General features: G+C 37.5%; 1 protein-coding gene across 2 annotated transcripts; it reads left to right on the forward strand.

Annotated features, from left to right (window-relative positions):
- Positions 1 to 2,970: 2,970 nt before the first annotated feature.
- On the forward strand, positions 2,971 to 4,512 carry LOC115982813 (uncharacterized N-acetyltransferase p20-like). 2 transcript variants are annotated; one of them, XM_031105533.1, is made up of 2 exons: positions 2,971 to 3,045; positions 3,919 to 4,512. In XM_031105533.1, the coding sequence occupies exons 1-2, from the start codon at positions 3,016 to 3,018 to the stop codon at positions 4,489 to 4,491; spliced, it is 603 nt and encodes a 200-aa protein (XP_030961393.1). In that variant the 5' UTR covers positions 2,971 to 3,015; the 3' UTR covers positions 4,492 to 4,512. The 2 variants fall into 2 exon arrangements, with proteins under 2 accessions (XP_030961393.1, XP_030961392.1); XM_031105532.1 differs by having other exon boundaries at positions 2,981 to 3,307.
- The last annotated feature ends 11,365 nt before the right edge of the window (positions 4,513 to 15,877 follow it).

Below are 15,877 nucleotides of genomic sequence, written 5' to 3' on the forward strand. Positions count from 1 at the left end.
TAAGGAAAGTCGTCCAAATATGGACGACCTTTCAACACTTGGGAATATTTCTAAATGTAAGATTTACCTACAAGAGCTTATGAATCGGACCACGTGTAACCATTTTAATATATGAGTAAGATCTTGATTCATCACTATTACTTTCTGCTAAGTACTTAACTTCCAATAACGATTATAGAAGATGAGAGTACATATCATTACTTCTATAGCAGTTGTAACAATTAAGTTTAAACCTTCAAACTTCCACAAATATGGGAGAAGTTACAAGACAAGCAACCACTCCAAAGCACACTATATAAACATTCATCCTCATCAAACGAAAGTAAGTTCCACTATTTTACAAAAAAGGAAAAGTTGGAGTTCTTGAGTTTAAAAGAGAGAAACTAACTTAATCATCAGAGGGTTCTTGGCCGGTCCACCCTGGTCTCCTTTGATTTTGTTTCATTTTTCTTTTTAGGCATTCCAAGAGATTACCAGCCCTTTGAAATCCAGAGCATTCAGTCTATTGATTTTCAACCATCATCACTTTCATTAAAAATGGGTCTCACGACATTATTTATACATTTAAAAATTATTTTGTTATAGTGTTTTCAGTTTTCAATATTCAGCAGTATCCAAACAGACCCTAAGGCTTTATTGTTGAAATGTTATACTTCGGGACAATATATATAAAATGAACTTGGTATTGATACAAAAGTAGCTTTCATTCCTAAGAATTGTTTCGGTTATTGCGTATTATTTACTTTTGTTCTACACTTAGATAAGTTAGAGTAAAAGCAATTAAGCCATGTTTTTAAAATTGGAGATCTAAATAAGGTATAGTGTTTTTCACTATTTGAGCTTTCAGAATTGATCTTTGGAATTTGAAATTTTACATTTAAAAAAAATCTTTTTTAAATCTTTTAAAGGCTAAAGATCAAATTACATCTTGTTTGATGTGGCATATATGCATGATGTGTTTTTGCCCCTTAACAGAAAAATGAAACAGAATATAATTTATAATTTGAGGGAAAATATGAATGAAGAATCTAATTTCTCTGCTAATAGAATATAATTTATAAATTTTTCTAAAAATTCTAGAGAGTAAAATTCAAATGTTTTAAGACCCTTAAAATATAGACATAACAAAGTATAATTTATAATTTTAGAGGAGTAATTTGCACCTTACACCCATATTTTTTTATACTCTTGACCGAACCGGTACTTTTCTTTATTAACTCTACGAATTTAAATGGGTTTTAATAAATAAAATGATTTTGTTAAGAATCAAGCATGAAGTTTTGAGCTAAGATGATGTTTGCTAAACAGAGGTTTCCCCTATTTTTCACCATGTTCACTTCGATGGCAGCCAGTGCTTCTCCACAAGGGGGCTGCCTGGCAATAGCTTTTTAACTTCAACCCATGCAAGAACTGAGTGAGTCATCCTTGTTAGTGTGTTGGTTTGGCAGCCATGCTACTATGTAAAATGACACTTGTTCATTTCATAAAGAGTTGAAGACGCTTGTCACTCAAGACATAAAAAATACTAACTTTTTTGGGTAGTTATGGACGGGAAATAGCTGCCATCTTTGCCTATAAAAAGGGGGTTTTGCATGGACACATAACACACATCAATCTTCAATAACACATCATGTTTTCTTTTAATCTAGGCATAAAGGTAGTTTTTGTAGTTCATCTACAACTAGGATTAGTGCAGTAGTAATTGCCTTGTTGTTCATCTTCAACACTGGTATTCGGCTCTTGTATTTGTGATCTTCAATTTGATTCAAGTAAGTTACATCACTTTCTGAGCTCTTAATCCTAATTTCTTTAGTTAAGTCATCTTCAATATGTTTGTCAATCTCTCATCATAATTCCGTAGTTGTTGATCTTACTTTAATTTTATTGTTCCTATTATGTTTATTTTTTTCTCTTTGCTAAGACGTGCTCTCGATTGAGGTATTATTGAACCTATTAAATTTCACTTGAAGTTGAATTTGTTCTTCAAGTTAGAAATAATTTTTAATCAAATAATGGCAACGGCCACATAGAAATTTCTTTTTCTACAAACATGTCTGGAGTCCAATTGGATTGGAGTAAGAGGCCAAATCAGCAATGCTCTAGGATCAAAGTATTAGGGCAAAGGTATAACCACATTGGCAGTGAAAATGGTTATTTCTAGTTTGTTTGAAGAGATCCTGATTTGGAGAGATTAGAAGGCAATATTAATGTGGACATTAGGGCCTCACAAAAGGGTTATAGAAAAGGTTGGGTTTCAAAAGGAAGGTTTCCTTAGGAAATATGTGGGGATACCATTGATGTTACAATGTACAATTTCTTAAAAACTGACAAAATAATCATTTTACGGTTTTTTTTTTTTTTGGTTGAAAATTTGATTTTGCTCTAAAATCTGTTGTTACTGATGTTGGTCTATCAGTTCCTGTTAATGCAGTGAAGACAGACAAGCTCAGCTGGCTTGACTAGTTCTATAACTCATTCTGTTCCAGTGTGATATTGGATTTCCTACGAGACCTTTGCTTTCTCTTTTCAGGGATAATTTATTTCACAAGTTGGGCATCATCTTAGCAAAACAAAGCATGCAAATACAATACGTACACAGGTTGGGGCAAAAATTGGTATGGAGAATTTTAAGTAGGGAGACACACCATTATTTGAGATGAGAGGGCACCATAACAGTTGCTTGCTACGAGAGCAGCCCTCAGCCAAAAAAAAAAAAAAAAAACTGAAACTATTCTTTTGGAGTTTGTATTTGGAATTCACTACTGGAGTCTAGATACCAACTATGCACACACACTCATGCCTCGGCAGTCATACTAGTCATGTTTGTTTACAATGAAAATTTTGACTTTGGAGTTTAAAGTTGGATAGGATAATGAAATTCAAACAAGAACCAGGAAGAAAGTTAGATAGGCTGGCTATAAATTAGTCATCAACAAGTTTATTCATCAGTCCTTAAAGCTGGATTTTCCTGTTGGTGTTGCTGACTGAAGTTCTGTGATTGATGGGAAATGCTTTATGTTTAGCTTCAAAAAGTGTAGAATGAAGGTTAAGCTGCTTTTGACTCTGGTTAATATCTTTGTGTGTTCATTCTGATTGATCCGTGCTCAAGTAATTTCAATTTAATTTATTGTTTACTTGACCATATGATGTGTGTAGCACTAGCATCCCCACTCATCACATAGATGGATTTATCATCACTTTGAAAATTTAAAAATGTCAAATGACCGAACAATATCCATGTAGAGTGCATCTATATCCTCCGGAGTCTTGTGAAAGTAAAGTCCTACTAATCAAGCTCCTGAAACCAGTAAGCCATCTGTGTTATGTTTCAAATGTACTAATTCTGATCCCTCCAACTTAAAAACTGACTTTTGTATCATAATAAACTTGGAAGATGACTCAATAGGGAATTCTAACCAATTGTAGAGGGATATCTACTTGGTCACTACAGGGCAAAGCTTGTTTTTAGTGCACTAAATTTGACACGTCATGATTCAGACATGTGGCCAATTTTAGACACGTATCCACATCATATGTGATCTAGTGCTCTAGTGCACTAGACACAAGCTGTGACCGTCACTAAAAGCATCTAAGTTGTGTGAATTTTCGGCCAATTATTGTAGCCACGTGTCATGTGGTTGTAATGGGTAGCATTATTGTACTAGTTTGTGTGTGCAAGAAAATCTTCAGAGCCTTTGCTAGTGTTATAAAACAGGACAAGTATAAAGTGAAAGAGAAGAACATTGGCAGTCTGTTTCCTTTGTTATGTTAAACATGTTTGAATCAATACATTTTTTCTGTTTTGGTTCCCTAGTTCTTGTTGCTCCTTTTAGGTTGTAGTTCTATTGCTTGGTCCTTATAATCTGCTCCTTTCTATATATTTATTCTCTCTTCTTCTTTTTTCCCTTAAATATTCAGCAATCATTTATAGTGTTTGGTGTTAGCTACAAGACCAGGACGTTAATTAGAGAGATTAATAAGATGGAAATCAAACTACGCCCCTATCAATTATCTGATGTGGACGACTTCATGGAATGGGCATGCGATGATCAAGTAATTCGTACAAGCAGACTTAGGTACTACACTTCAAGAGAAGATGCACTTGATTATCTTAAGGAAGTTGCCATTCCTCACCCATGGTATAGGGCTATATGTTTGGAGGACCGTCCAATTGGATTCATATGTGTCAAACCAGGGTCTGACAATGAGATATGTAGAGGGCAAATCAGCTATGCTCTTGGATCAAAGTATTGGAACAAAGGTATAACCACAATGGCAGTGAAAATGGTTATTTCTAGGGTGTTTGAAGAGTTTCCGGGTATGGAGAGATTGGAAGGCTATGTTAATGTGGAAACTAAGGCCTCACAAAGGGTTTTGGAAAAGGCTGGGTTTCAAAAGGAAGGTGTACTTCAGAAATACATCATTGTCCATGGGAAGACTATCGATGTTATTATGTATAGCTTTTTAAAAACTGACCAAATAATTAATTGAAGGGATTTATCTATTCTTATTCTCATCTCTCTTTTATCTTTTTGGTTGCAATTAAGTTTGGCCTATCCCTTTTTGTTTGTTAATGAGTTGAAGATTGACAAGCTCAGAAAGCTTTGAATAGTTAATGAGTTGCATATGCTGTGTGCATTTTATATGATTTTAAAATTCATTTTATTTATTATTTCTTTCATCAACTTTTCATTTTATTTATTAATTGTCAATGTGGCTTTTTTTTATAGCAATTAATTAAGAATACGGTAAAAATGCAACTCTAACTCCTACTAAAACATTGCCTAAAAAATAGGATCACTCTCCTGTTAATTTTCAAATTGTTTTATCTATTTAATTTTTCATCACACCCCTAGGTTTTTTTGTGATTGGAAAATGTAGTAATCTCAAATTATAATAAATATTCTAAATTAACCCTTACTTAAAAAATAAAAGAGCCTCTGAGCACGCGCATTGTTTTATCTATTTAATTTTTCATCACACCCCTAGGTTTTTTTGTGATTGGAAAATGTAGTAATTTTAAATTATAATAAATATTCTAAATTAACCCTTACTTAAAAAATAAAAGAGCCTCTGAGCACACTAGTTTTTTTTTTAAGAATTTGAATTTTTTTTAGTAGTAGTTATCCAAAAGTTTTGTTAAATATTTGAAAGTAGGGTTTTTTTTTGGGATAAATTTGAACATGGTTTTTTTTTAGGGGGGGGGGGAGGGGGTAGAAGTGAACGTGGGTTTGAATGTGGTATTTGAAATTTTTGGATTTTCTTTGATATGATTGATTTCTACTTTTTAGTTTTTTTTTTTCTCCCAAAAATAAAAAAAAAAAGAGAGATTTAAGGGGGAAAAAAAAACCAAACGTGAGATGAGATTAAGGGAAACCAGTTATTGAAAAAATTTTGAAAGAAAAAATTAATTTTTTTTATGCAAAGAAAAAAAGAAAAGTTAAGCCTTCATAAAGGAAGAAAAAAAAAACTGAAGAAGGAAAAGTGAAAACATGGAGTAATACTTGGAGTTAAATGCATAATACTTGAAAGTTCAAAAACGTGTAAAAACACTTTTGAACGTTTAGACCCCCAAATTACAACTTAATCAATTCAAGCAATATGTCAAACAACTAGTGTGCGGAAACTTAACATATGCTATAATATGAAATTGATTAAATACTATCTAAGCCATAACAAATTAAAATCCACAGCAAATAAATGAAAAGGCAAAGATAGAGAGGAAGGAAGATGCAAACACAAAGACAACACGCAATGTGTTATCGAAGAGGAAACCGAAGCCCTCGGCGTAAAACCTCTCTGTCGCCCTCCAAGCGGTAAGCAATCCACTAGAAAATACAGTTGGGATACAAGGACAGCAATAGACCCTCCAAGCCTAATCTACCCAGTGCATCTAAGCCCTCCAAGCTTCTTGCTCCAACGAGGTTGCGCCGAACCTTTTTCTTTTCTAACTTCCCGGATTCCGCTACTGGACCATAGCATCAACCAATGAAGATTGGTTCCTTCCTAACTGCTTCCCAGAAATCCAAACAACTGTCTCACAGTGATGATGATGGTGAGAACCAGGTTTGGTATAATGCCTCTCAAGGATTTGACAATGGAGAGGAAGAGAGTTGAGGAATTTGAAGAGACTCTAAGGTAGAGATTGTGGGTGAAATAATCTGGTTTTTCTTTAGGGTTTCTCTCTCAAAATTCTCTCTGGAAGCTCTCTTTCAATCGTGGGTAGAAGGGGTATTTATACTGGAGTGGGAGAGGAATGTGAAACGTCAGGTTTAACAAAACAGGGGTGGCTCGCGGCTTGACCTCGCGGCTTGACCAAGTCGCGAGATCCAGTCGCGAGATAACCGTATGGCCAGTTGTCCTGTTTTGTCCTGTAGTGCTCCAGCTAGCATGACTGTTCATCTTCCAGCATGCTTGGCACGTGTGCTGCTTTGGCGGCTTGCAGCCGCGAGTCACCCGCGAGTCCCAGCCGCGAGTCTCTGTTTTCTTGCACACTCTTGAGCAATCTTCACTCTATCTCACTCACTACCCTTACATCAAACCCACCTAAATACAGGGTTACTAAATGCTGAATTACAAGCAAATTTGGCACGGAATAAAGCCAATTAGATGGTTGAATAAATTCAACCTTACAATACTCATCAAACCTCTAGGTTTTTTTTTTTATTAGAAAATGTAATAATCCCAAATTATAATTTATGCAAATCATTAAATTTTACCCAAAAAATAAAAAAAGCCTCTAAACACGTGACATTCAACTATTTATAACCGTCAAATACCGTGCCCCTCTATTTCTTGTATTCTTTTCTTTTCACGTGTCAATTTTCTTTTATTGTTTTTTTTAAGAAACAATTTTCTTTTATACTATATGATCAGCCAATAAAGAGGCTCCTTGTGATAATTTAATCTTTAAGTGTAAACACTGCATTAATTTAAATTGTTATCTAATGACTTAGATGAGATTCCTCAAGAGGAATATGATATTTAACTAAATTTTTTAGTACCTAAATAAATTTGGATTAAAATCATTATAAAATTTTTACAATCATATCCCCATCCATTTTGAAATGAATAGATCAACATTTAAATAATTTTTTTTTTACTACAACCGTTTCGATATTTATTTAAACCAGCAGTGTTGCCATACAAACCCAATACCAATATTCATCGGTAAAAATGCCTCTTTCCTTGAGACGGGTCTTTCCAACACTTTGTTTACTGGAGTTAATTGCAGGTTGTACCAAAGGAATCAAAATGATATTTAAGCAAATTTCGTTGAGTGCATATTTAAGTTTATCAAATATATAAATTCATATATGTTATTTATGGGAACAACTAAATGCAAATTGAAGGAGTTTTTGAACTTGTTAATTGAGTTCATCGTAGGTTAATGTCATCTACATATCAAGATGAGAATGGACCTTTCTAATATTGTAGAACATATGGAAGTCATACTGTTTATCAATATATATGAAACAAATGACTTTAAGCACAAAATACCTTGGAGAGTGAATAGAGAATTGTTTCTAATCTTTGGTCACAATGAAAGCACAAACACCCTCTAGGAAGGGTCCTACTTGATTTATGTCAAGTAAAGCCAAAAACTGCTTGAAGAACTGGAAAGATTAGTACATATATCATGAGACGAAACTTTCAGCTGTCAAACTATCAAACTCCATTAAGCAAAAACATAAACGTATGTGAACATATACAGAAACATATTAAGCCAACAAGCTAACACTATGAGATTGATTTGAGAAGATACTTTTAGTGCTTGCGAACATAAAAAGAAACATCCTGGCTCTTAGAAACATCCTAGAATAAAGTAAGTCTTATAGCAAATCTAAAAATCTATATACGAAATTTACTTCAATTTTGGTTAAATAAAAAAAAATTACAAATTACCACATATATAGAAGACTGTAGCACTCTAAGAAATTGAATCAAAGGATTACAAAACACCTTTCTTAGAGAAATTTAATTAAACATGATGAAGTGCAAATCGTCAGTCTTGTAGGTTCGTCCAGATGGAGCCGTATCTTCGTCGGTGTCACTGTGAAACTGGTAAGGTAGCTCCCTTAAGGTGGACATCGGTGTGGTGCCTGCCACAACGTCTCCGATGCCAAAGTCAGTATAAGAGAACTTTGAGGAAATAACAAAGTATCAGAATAACTAGAAATGCTTTGAGGTGTGTCTGTGTCCCTTGTGTTGGTGTTGTGAGGGCTTTATATATGCTCCCACAGCCCCTAGCCATTGTGGTTGTTAATGTGGTTTTAATGTCTCTTTTGGTAACGTCTCATGCTTAGTAATGTGTGCCTTAAAGAGGCATCCAACGGTCTGTACAGCTGGTCTTGTAACCGCTCGGGACATTATTGGCTGCATTGAATGGTTTTGTTACCTTCGTCAGTGATATGGACATGTGGTTAGTTCGTCTCAGAGGACAGCCTCATCGGTCTCGATGAGGTCGTCCAAGAAAGGTGAGTTCGTCAGTCCCATTAGATGGTGAGTTCGTCAATCCCATCAGATGGTGAGTTCGCCAGTCCCATCAAAACACATAACATGCAACAACTTTTTCTGTTCATAAAGTCGATCTTTCAAATAAAATAAACAAACGAAGGGATTAAAAAAAATTGCATGAATATAGAGACACTATATTCGTATTAAAAAGAAGAAGAATGATTAACCTTCAATTAAAAGCAAGTTAGGTCTACCCTTGAAGATTGCTCCGTTTGTATCTGTGAATATCTTATTTAGCCTTGAAGTTCTTTCTCTCTTTCTTCCTGAGTAGCAATCATCTTTCTTTCTCCTTTTTTTGGGTAGTCTCATTGACGGGTTTAACGTTGATGAAGAGCAGACGTGACAGAGATAGTAATTGAATTTAAATATATTATGGCAATGACCCTTAGAGCATCCGCTGCAGGTGTGGCAAATGTGTCAAATGTCAAATATTTGGCACATTTTCCACATCAAACACCAAAAATTCCTTTTATCAGATGTACCAAATCTCATAAAATTGACCACATGTGAACAGTACCGTTGCAAATTTGCTACGGTACGGACGAGAATGCAAAAAAAAAAAAAAAAAAATTAGTTTTTTATTCATTCTCTCTCATCCTTTTTTACTTTCTCTCTTCTCTCTCTTTCTTTTTCTTTTTTCTTTCTCTACCACTCCATCTCTGTCACTCTCTTTTCCTCTTTTCTTCTTCCTCTTTTCTTCTTCTTTCTCCAGAAGCTTCACTTCCGTTGGACTTTTCTTCTCTTGCTTTGTTCCACGAGTCAATGAGTAATTGTTCCAAGAAGATTATTTTTTTAGATATTAATTATTTTTTTTAATTTTCCTAGGTTCTGTGGAGTAGAAGAATCTGGTGGGTGATTTCAGATTTGTCTTTTAGGGCTTACCAAATCTGGGTTTTGTTGCTTGAATTGAACCAAGAAAAAGGGTATGTTCTTCTACTTCTGAATCTCAGCTTTATTGGGATTTGATATTTTGTTGCTTTTGCTTTTGCCGATCTTGCCGCCGATGGTTGGTTGAGTTTTTTCATTGATTGATTTGTTGGGTTGGAGTTTTGTTGAAGATTTTGAGTTTATTATTATTATTATTATTATTATTTTGTTGAGGTTTTTGGATTTGGAATTTGTTGGAGGATCCAGTGATTGTGGATGTAGTTTATGGTGGTGGTTGTAGCAGTGGTTGTTGTTGTGGCGGTGGTTGTAGCGGTGGCTATTGGTTCTTGGGTGGTGGCGACTGCCATTGGCTATGCATTTGTATATTTGCTGGGTTTTGGGTAAATATATTATTTTAATGTGTAGTAAATATTATTTTAATTTATAGAATTGAATGATAAAACATCTGATAAATGGGATGTTTTAAAATGATGTGGTAAAATAATAAAGTAGACCTTTGGTGTGGTAAAATGGAAAATTTATACAACAGCTGCTATGGATGCTCTTAGGTTCATTTCACTTATAATAGATGAAAATAGGAACGTAAGAATAGCAATGTTAATTATGAGGAAGACAGAGAGGTTGGCAATTTGAAACGACTAAATCTTGTAGAAGAAGAGGAAACAACAGCTAAGCTTTTTGAAGAGATGACAGAGAATGGAGTCTTACGTAGCACTACACAACATAAATGCTAACAGTAAAAAAAAAAAAAAAAAAAAAAAAAAAAAAAAAAAAAAAAAAAAAAAAAAAAAAAAAAAATTTAAAAAAGAAAAAAAAAAAAGAAAAGAAAGAAGAAGAAGTTAACACAATCTTTTCGGTAACAGTAAAAAAAGGTAAATGAGAAAGAGGTTAAAAATGTTAAATGCAATATCAGAGTGCCATATGGCAGGATCTCATGCACTCTCGCATGAGGTCTCTGCTTTCATATATATATTGATTATTGATAATACAATAAAATCCACCATTTTGAATAGAGTTAGAACTCTATCATCGACGGAGTTATCCTAAGAAGAAGTGTGAGAATCCTACTCCAAAACTTTCTTTCATACGTGTCTCTCTATAAATGAATATATAGCCAATGATACATCCAAGCTGCATTAGTTGAGTACTTGACTACTTGGGTTCCCGTTGAACACAAAAGAGATAAGCCTATAATTAGAATGCAAAATTTTAATGAAATTTTCTACTAAGAATTTAAGAACATACCTTCAATGAATTGTTTGGGTCTTAAATTCCTTTGCATTTACTTCAACTCCACCCTTTCTTCCCTATACAGAAAATAGAGAATCAACTTTGTTAGAAAATAGTTGCAAAATGCAAAGTTAAATGAGAAAGAAAAAAAAAATGTACCTACTACTCATGTGAGGATTCTGTCAATTAATTTTTCTGGTTCTTAAAGTTTCTTAAATTCCTTTGCATTTACTTCAACTTCACCATCTCATCACTATACAGAAAATAGAGAATCAATTGTGTTAGAATATAATTGCAAAATACAAAAAAATAATAAAAAAAATAAAAAGCCAACCGTTCATATGATGACTCTATAAGCAATTGCTATATAAGTAAAGTTTGAAAGAGAAAAATGATACTAGGGAAGTTATCTTTAAAAATAAAATTATAAAATTGTGGAGGAAACTGCTTCTAAATAATAGGCAAACTTTTAGGAATAAAAATACCTAAAACATTTTTTTTTTTAAAATGTAAAACTGTGTTGGTCAGTAGGCAATTAGTTGAGGATTCTAAAATCCTAATATTTAGGATTTATTTTGCTTGAAATTGTGAAAATAAAAAAACAAAAAAATTCTGGTCCTAATTTGTAGGCAATGTTTTAGTAAAAGTTAGAAATGTATTTATACCAAACTATCCTTTAGTTTTGTTCATACTTAAACCTAGTGAATAGGGGTATTTTGGAACCAAAAAAAAAATTCAGGTCCAAATAGGAGTAGCCCCTTAAATAGATTATAGATACTAAATACTTACAAAATAATGTGAAAATATATTAAAGGTAATTAGTGTTACATTAATAGCATAATTAATAAATAAAATCCTAAAACTACTACCAATATTTCTATAGAATATTTACAAATTAATTTAGCATTGGATGTGTTTGGTTTCGCATCAACAATATAATAAATAAATGTCTTAATTACTTTTTTTGTCTCAACGATTAAAATACATCAATTTGTGAGGCTTATCAAGTAAAATTTATAATATTTATGTCATCATTCTAAATAAATTCATTTGACCAATCACTAAGCCCTTGTTTGGGAGGGGGGCATGGAATGGAATGGAAATGAATGAAAAGAATAATTTAAAAAAATTCTTTCCCTCCCTTGTTTGGCAGTTTAATGAAGGGAGTGAAAAATCTATTTCCTTATTTGGGAGTTTAAGTGGAAAGGAATGGAATGGGTAAGAGGGAACACTCATTTCTCTCTATTCTTTTAAAACCTCAAACTTTCATTCCTCCCCTCCTCTTGGCGGAAATTGGGAGGAATGAGGGGGAATATAATTAGATTTAATGAATTTTTTACTAAAACTCTCAAAATACCTCTATATATTCAACCTTTTATTTTAAAATAAGGGTCTAATTGTAATATCATCATTGTGGGGACCGTTCGATTGATGGGCCCCTAGGGTTTAGAATGGGGTCAGGACTGTTGGGCCAGCGGCCCATCAGAGATCGTATATCCGTCCGAGGATACCCTGGTCTTCGGCATAACTCGTCCGAGGACGATCGTTTCCGAGGACGATCAAGACGTGGGCTCATTACGATCAGAGCTCCGAATTCGGTCATCTCAAAGGGTAGAGTAGCCGACTAAAAGTGAAAGAGATAAGGCAAACAAATATCTGAAGCTACAGATACCTCCACATTAATGACCTCTCAACCAACTCTCTGGCCGCATTAATGTGGAGGTGATACCTGAACAGTGGGAAGGCAGCCTTACAGCTGCCCATAGGAAGTTCCAGGAGGTGCCAGATGGGACAGAAAGAAATCCTCCGAACCCAACCTACACGTGTGCGGCAAGGATGAAGCGCAAAGGGAAGTATATAAACTAAAAGAAGAACCTGAAACAGGGGATCGGATCGGGAAAGAAAGGAGAAAAAGAGAAGGACGAAGAAACAGAGAAAAAGAGGAGAGAAGAAAGTAAGAAAGAAAAGTGGTAGGATTCACAGAAGAAAAATATTTGTGAGACCGACCTTGTACCTGAAACAGGTTTAAGGGAAATCTTGGAGGGAAGTACTATAGTTAACCTAGTTCTTTACACCCACGCTCTAAAAATTGTATTGTCTGGGCCTTTTACGTGTGAACCCAATGCTATTAGGTTCGTCACCAAATCGTGTCCTTACAATTGGCGCCGTCTGTGGGAAGAGCTTGTGTTAGCTTGTATAACCTCTAATACAACGTTTTCGATGGAAGGAGTGGAACCGCCTCACCCCGCAGCAGGGCTGCATCAGGGTGATGTTAGCCCGCATCAGGCGGAGTCAAGGGGCTCTCAGCGCGGTGGTCCTCGAAAGAGTCCCGAGCGGAGGGAAGTCCAGGAGGGGAGCGTGCATACCACTCATACCACGAGAACCCGTACACGCGGGAAGAGTCACGTGTCCCATGCGAAGTATGATGGGGACCTGCAACGTGAGATTGCGGATTTGAAGAGAGAGTTACGCCATGTACGAAGGGAGCGTTCACCACTTCGCTCCGAACCATCATCCGGGGAGTCGGATGGGGCTAGCTACAGGCGGAGGTCGAGGACCCCGCAGAGTGAGACCTTCTCCTACGAGGAGGAGCGTCATCATAGGCGGAGGCATAAAAGTCCTACAAGCAGGGGCTTGGGAAATGATGCGATGAACAAAGCACTGAGCCAGATTTCCAGATCACCCTTTACAAAAGGCATTGATGATGCTACTCATCCTCGGCGGTTTAATCAACCTACGTTCTCTCTGTATGATGGCCACACGGATCCGGTGGAACATGTAAGTTATTACAGCCAGAAGATGGCTATTCATTCCAGGGATGATGCTCTGATGTGCAAAATTTTTCCGTCGAGTTTGGGTCCGACGGCGATGAGATGGTTCAATGGTTTAAGGGCCAATTCTATTGGATCCTTCAAAGCACTGACCCAAGCTTTTGGCGCTCGCTTTATTACGTGCAGCAGAACTCCCTTGCCTCTGGGCTCTTTGTTGACCTTGTCCATGCGAGAGGGCAAAACTCTCAAGGGCTATTCGGATAGGTACTGGGAAATGTTTAATGAGATAGGGGGGAAGAATGACGCTGTGGCTATAACCACCTTCAAGGCAGGTCTCCCAGCTGACCACGACTTGAGGAAATCCTTGACGGGCAAACCTGTCACCAGTGTGCGCCGGTTGATGGATAGAATAGAGAAGTACAAAAGAATAGATGAGGATCAACTTCAGGGGAAGGGAAAGGGAAAAGCGATACCACAGGAGAGAAGGGATTTCAGGTCGGATCGTTATAATAATAGCCGGCCAAGGAGGGATTTCGCTGTGCAGCCGACCTCGGCGGACGCCCAGGTTGTTAATGCGGTGTTTTGTGAGCCTGTCCAGCAGGTGTTGGAAAAGATAAAGGATGAGCCATTCTTCAAATGGCCGAACAGGATGGCGGGAGAGCCTACAAAACGCAACCCGAGTTTGTATTGCCATTACCATCAGGACCATGGACACACGACAGACAACTGTAGGAATTTATGGGACCATTTGGAGCAATTGGTCCGAGAAGGGAAATTGAAGCAACTCTTACACCATTCCAGCGGAATGGGAAGCCAGGCAGGTTCTGAGGTGCGGGGGGATGCTTCATCAAGGCTCCCCCGGGGGACGATCAATGTCATCTTCGCGGCCCCGGGAAGGACTGGTTCCTGCCCCACGAGAGTGTTGTCGGTGTCCCGATTCCCCGCCGAGGATCGCTCTCAAGCATCGAAGAGGACCAAGAGGCGTGTCCCTTTGATTTTGGGTTTTTCAGACGAGGATTTGATTGGAACTATACAGCCCCACGAGGATGCCTTGGTGGTCACGCTGAGGATTAGTGGTTACGATGTCCGAAGAGTGATGGTTGATTAGGGGAGCGCAGCGGATGTAATGTATCCGGATCTGTACAAGGGGCTAGGTTTGACACAGGAGGATTTGACAACCTATACTTCCCCTCTAGTCAGTTTTGAAGGAAGGTTGGTCATTCCTATGGGACTAATCAGGTTGCCCGTGCAGTTAGGCACGGAGGTGGTGGAGGTGGATTTTATTGTTGTAGATGTTTATTCTCCATATACGGCCATCCTGGGTAGACCTTGGCTTCACACACTTAAAGCGGTTTCGTCCACCCTGCATCAGAAAGTGAAGTACCCATCCGGAGACCAAGTCCTGGAGATAGTGGGGAACCAATCGGTCGCTCGGCGATGCCAAGTAGCGGCCATTCGGCATCGGCCAGAGGCAGAAACCTCGGCTACTACCGATAATGATTCATAGCAATTAAAGCCCCCAGCGTCGGGTATAGACGTGCTAACCAATGGGGTAGAGTGTGAAGATCTGGAAAAAGTGATCATCACAAATGATCCAGAAAAATTTTTCCGGGTAGGGGCTAAGCTGCCCCTGCAAGAGAAAGCGAGTTTGCTGGAGTTCCTCCGGGCCAACGTGGACGTTTTTGCATGGGACCCGTATGAAGCCCCAGGAGTAGACCCAAGTTTCATTTGTCACCGGCTCAATGTGAACCCTGCCATTCCCTCTAGGAGACAGATCCCTCGGCGACCGTCAAAAGAGCATGCCGAAGCGGTCAGAAGTGAAGTCATTAAGCTGAAACAGGCTGGGGCTATCAAGGAAGTCTTTTACCCCCAATGGTTGGCCAATACGGTGGTGGTGAAGAAGAAGACGGGGAAATGGCGAGTGTGCGTGGATTTCACGGATCTTAATAAGGCATGCCCCAAGGACCCGTTTCCTATGCCGAAGATTGACCAGCTGGTGGATGCAACTGTGGGCCACCCTAGGATGAGTTTCTTGGATGCCTTTCAGGGGTATCATCAGATTCCGTTAGCCACCGATGATCAAGAAAAGACCGCTTTCGTGACCCCGGTTGGGAACTACCATTACAAGGTGATGCCCTTCGGTCTCAAGAACGCTGGGTCAACCTATCAACGCATGATGACTAAAATGTTTGAGCCACAGCTGGGCAGAAGCATTGAAGTTTACATTGATGACATGGTGGTGAAAAGCAAGGTAGTGACTGAACATGTGAAGGACCTCACTAATATCTTCGGGATATTGAGAGAGCATAGGTTGCACCTAAACGCCTCGAAGTGTTCCTTTGGTGTAGGCTCCGGGAAATTCTTGGGGTACATGGTGACCCATAGGGGAATTGAGGTGAACCCAGATTAGATTAGGGCCATTAACGATTTACAAGCGCCTCGAAATCCAAAGGAGGTGCAGAGGTTGACGG

Source organism: Quercus lobata, chromosome 3 (genome assembly GCF_001633185.2).
Source record: "Quercus lobata isolate SW786 chromosome 3, ValleyOak3.0 Primary Assembly, whole genome shotgun sequence".
Taxonomy (NCBI): domain Eukaryota; kingdom Viridiplantae; phylum Streptophyta; class Magnoliopsida; order Fagales; family Fagaceae; genus Quercus; species Quercus lobata.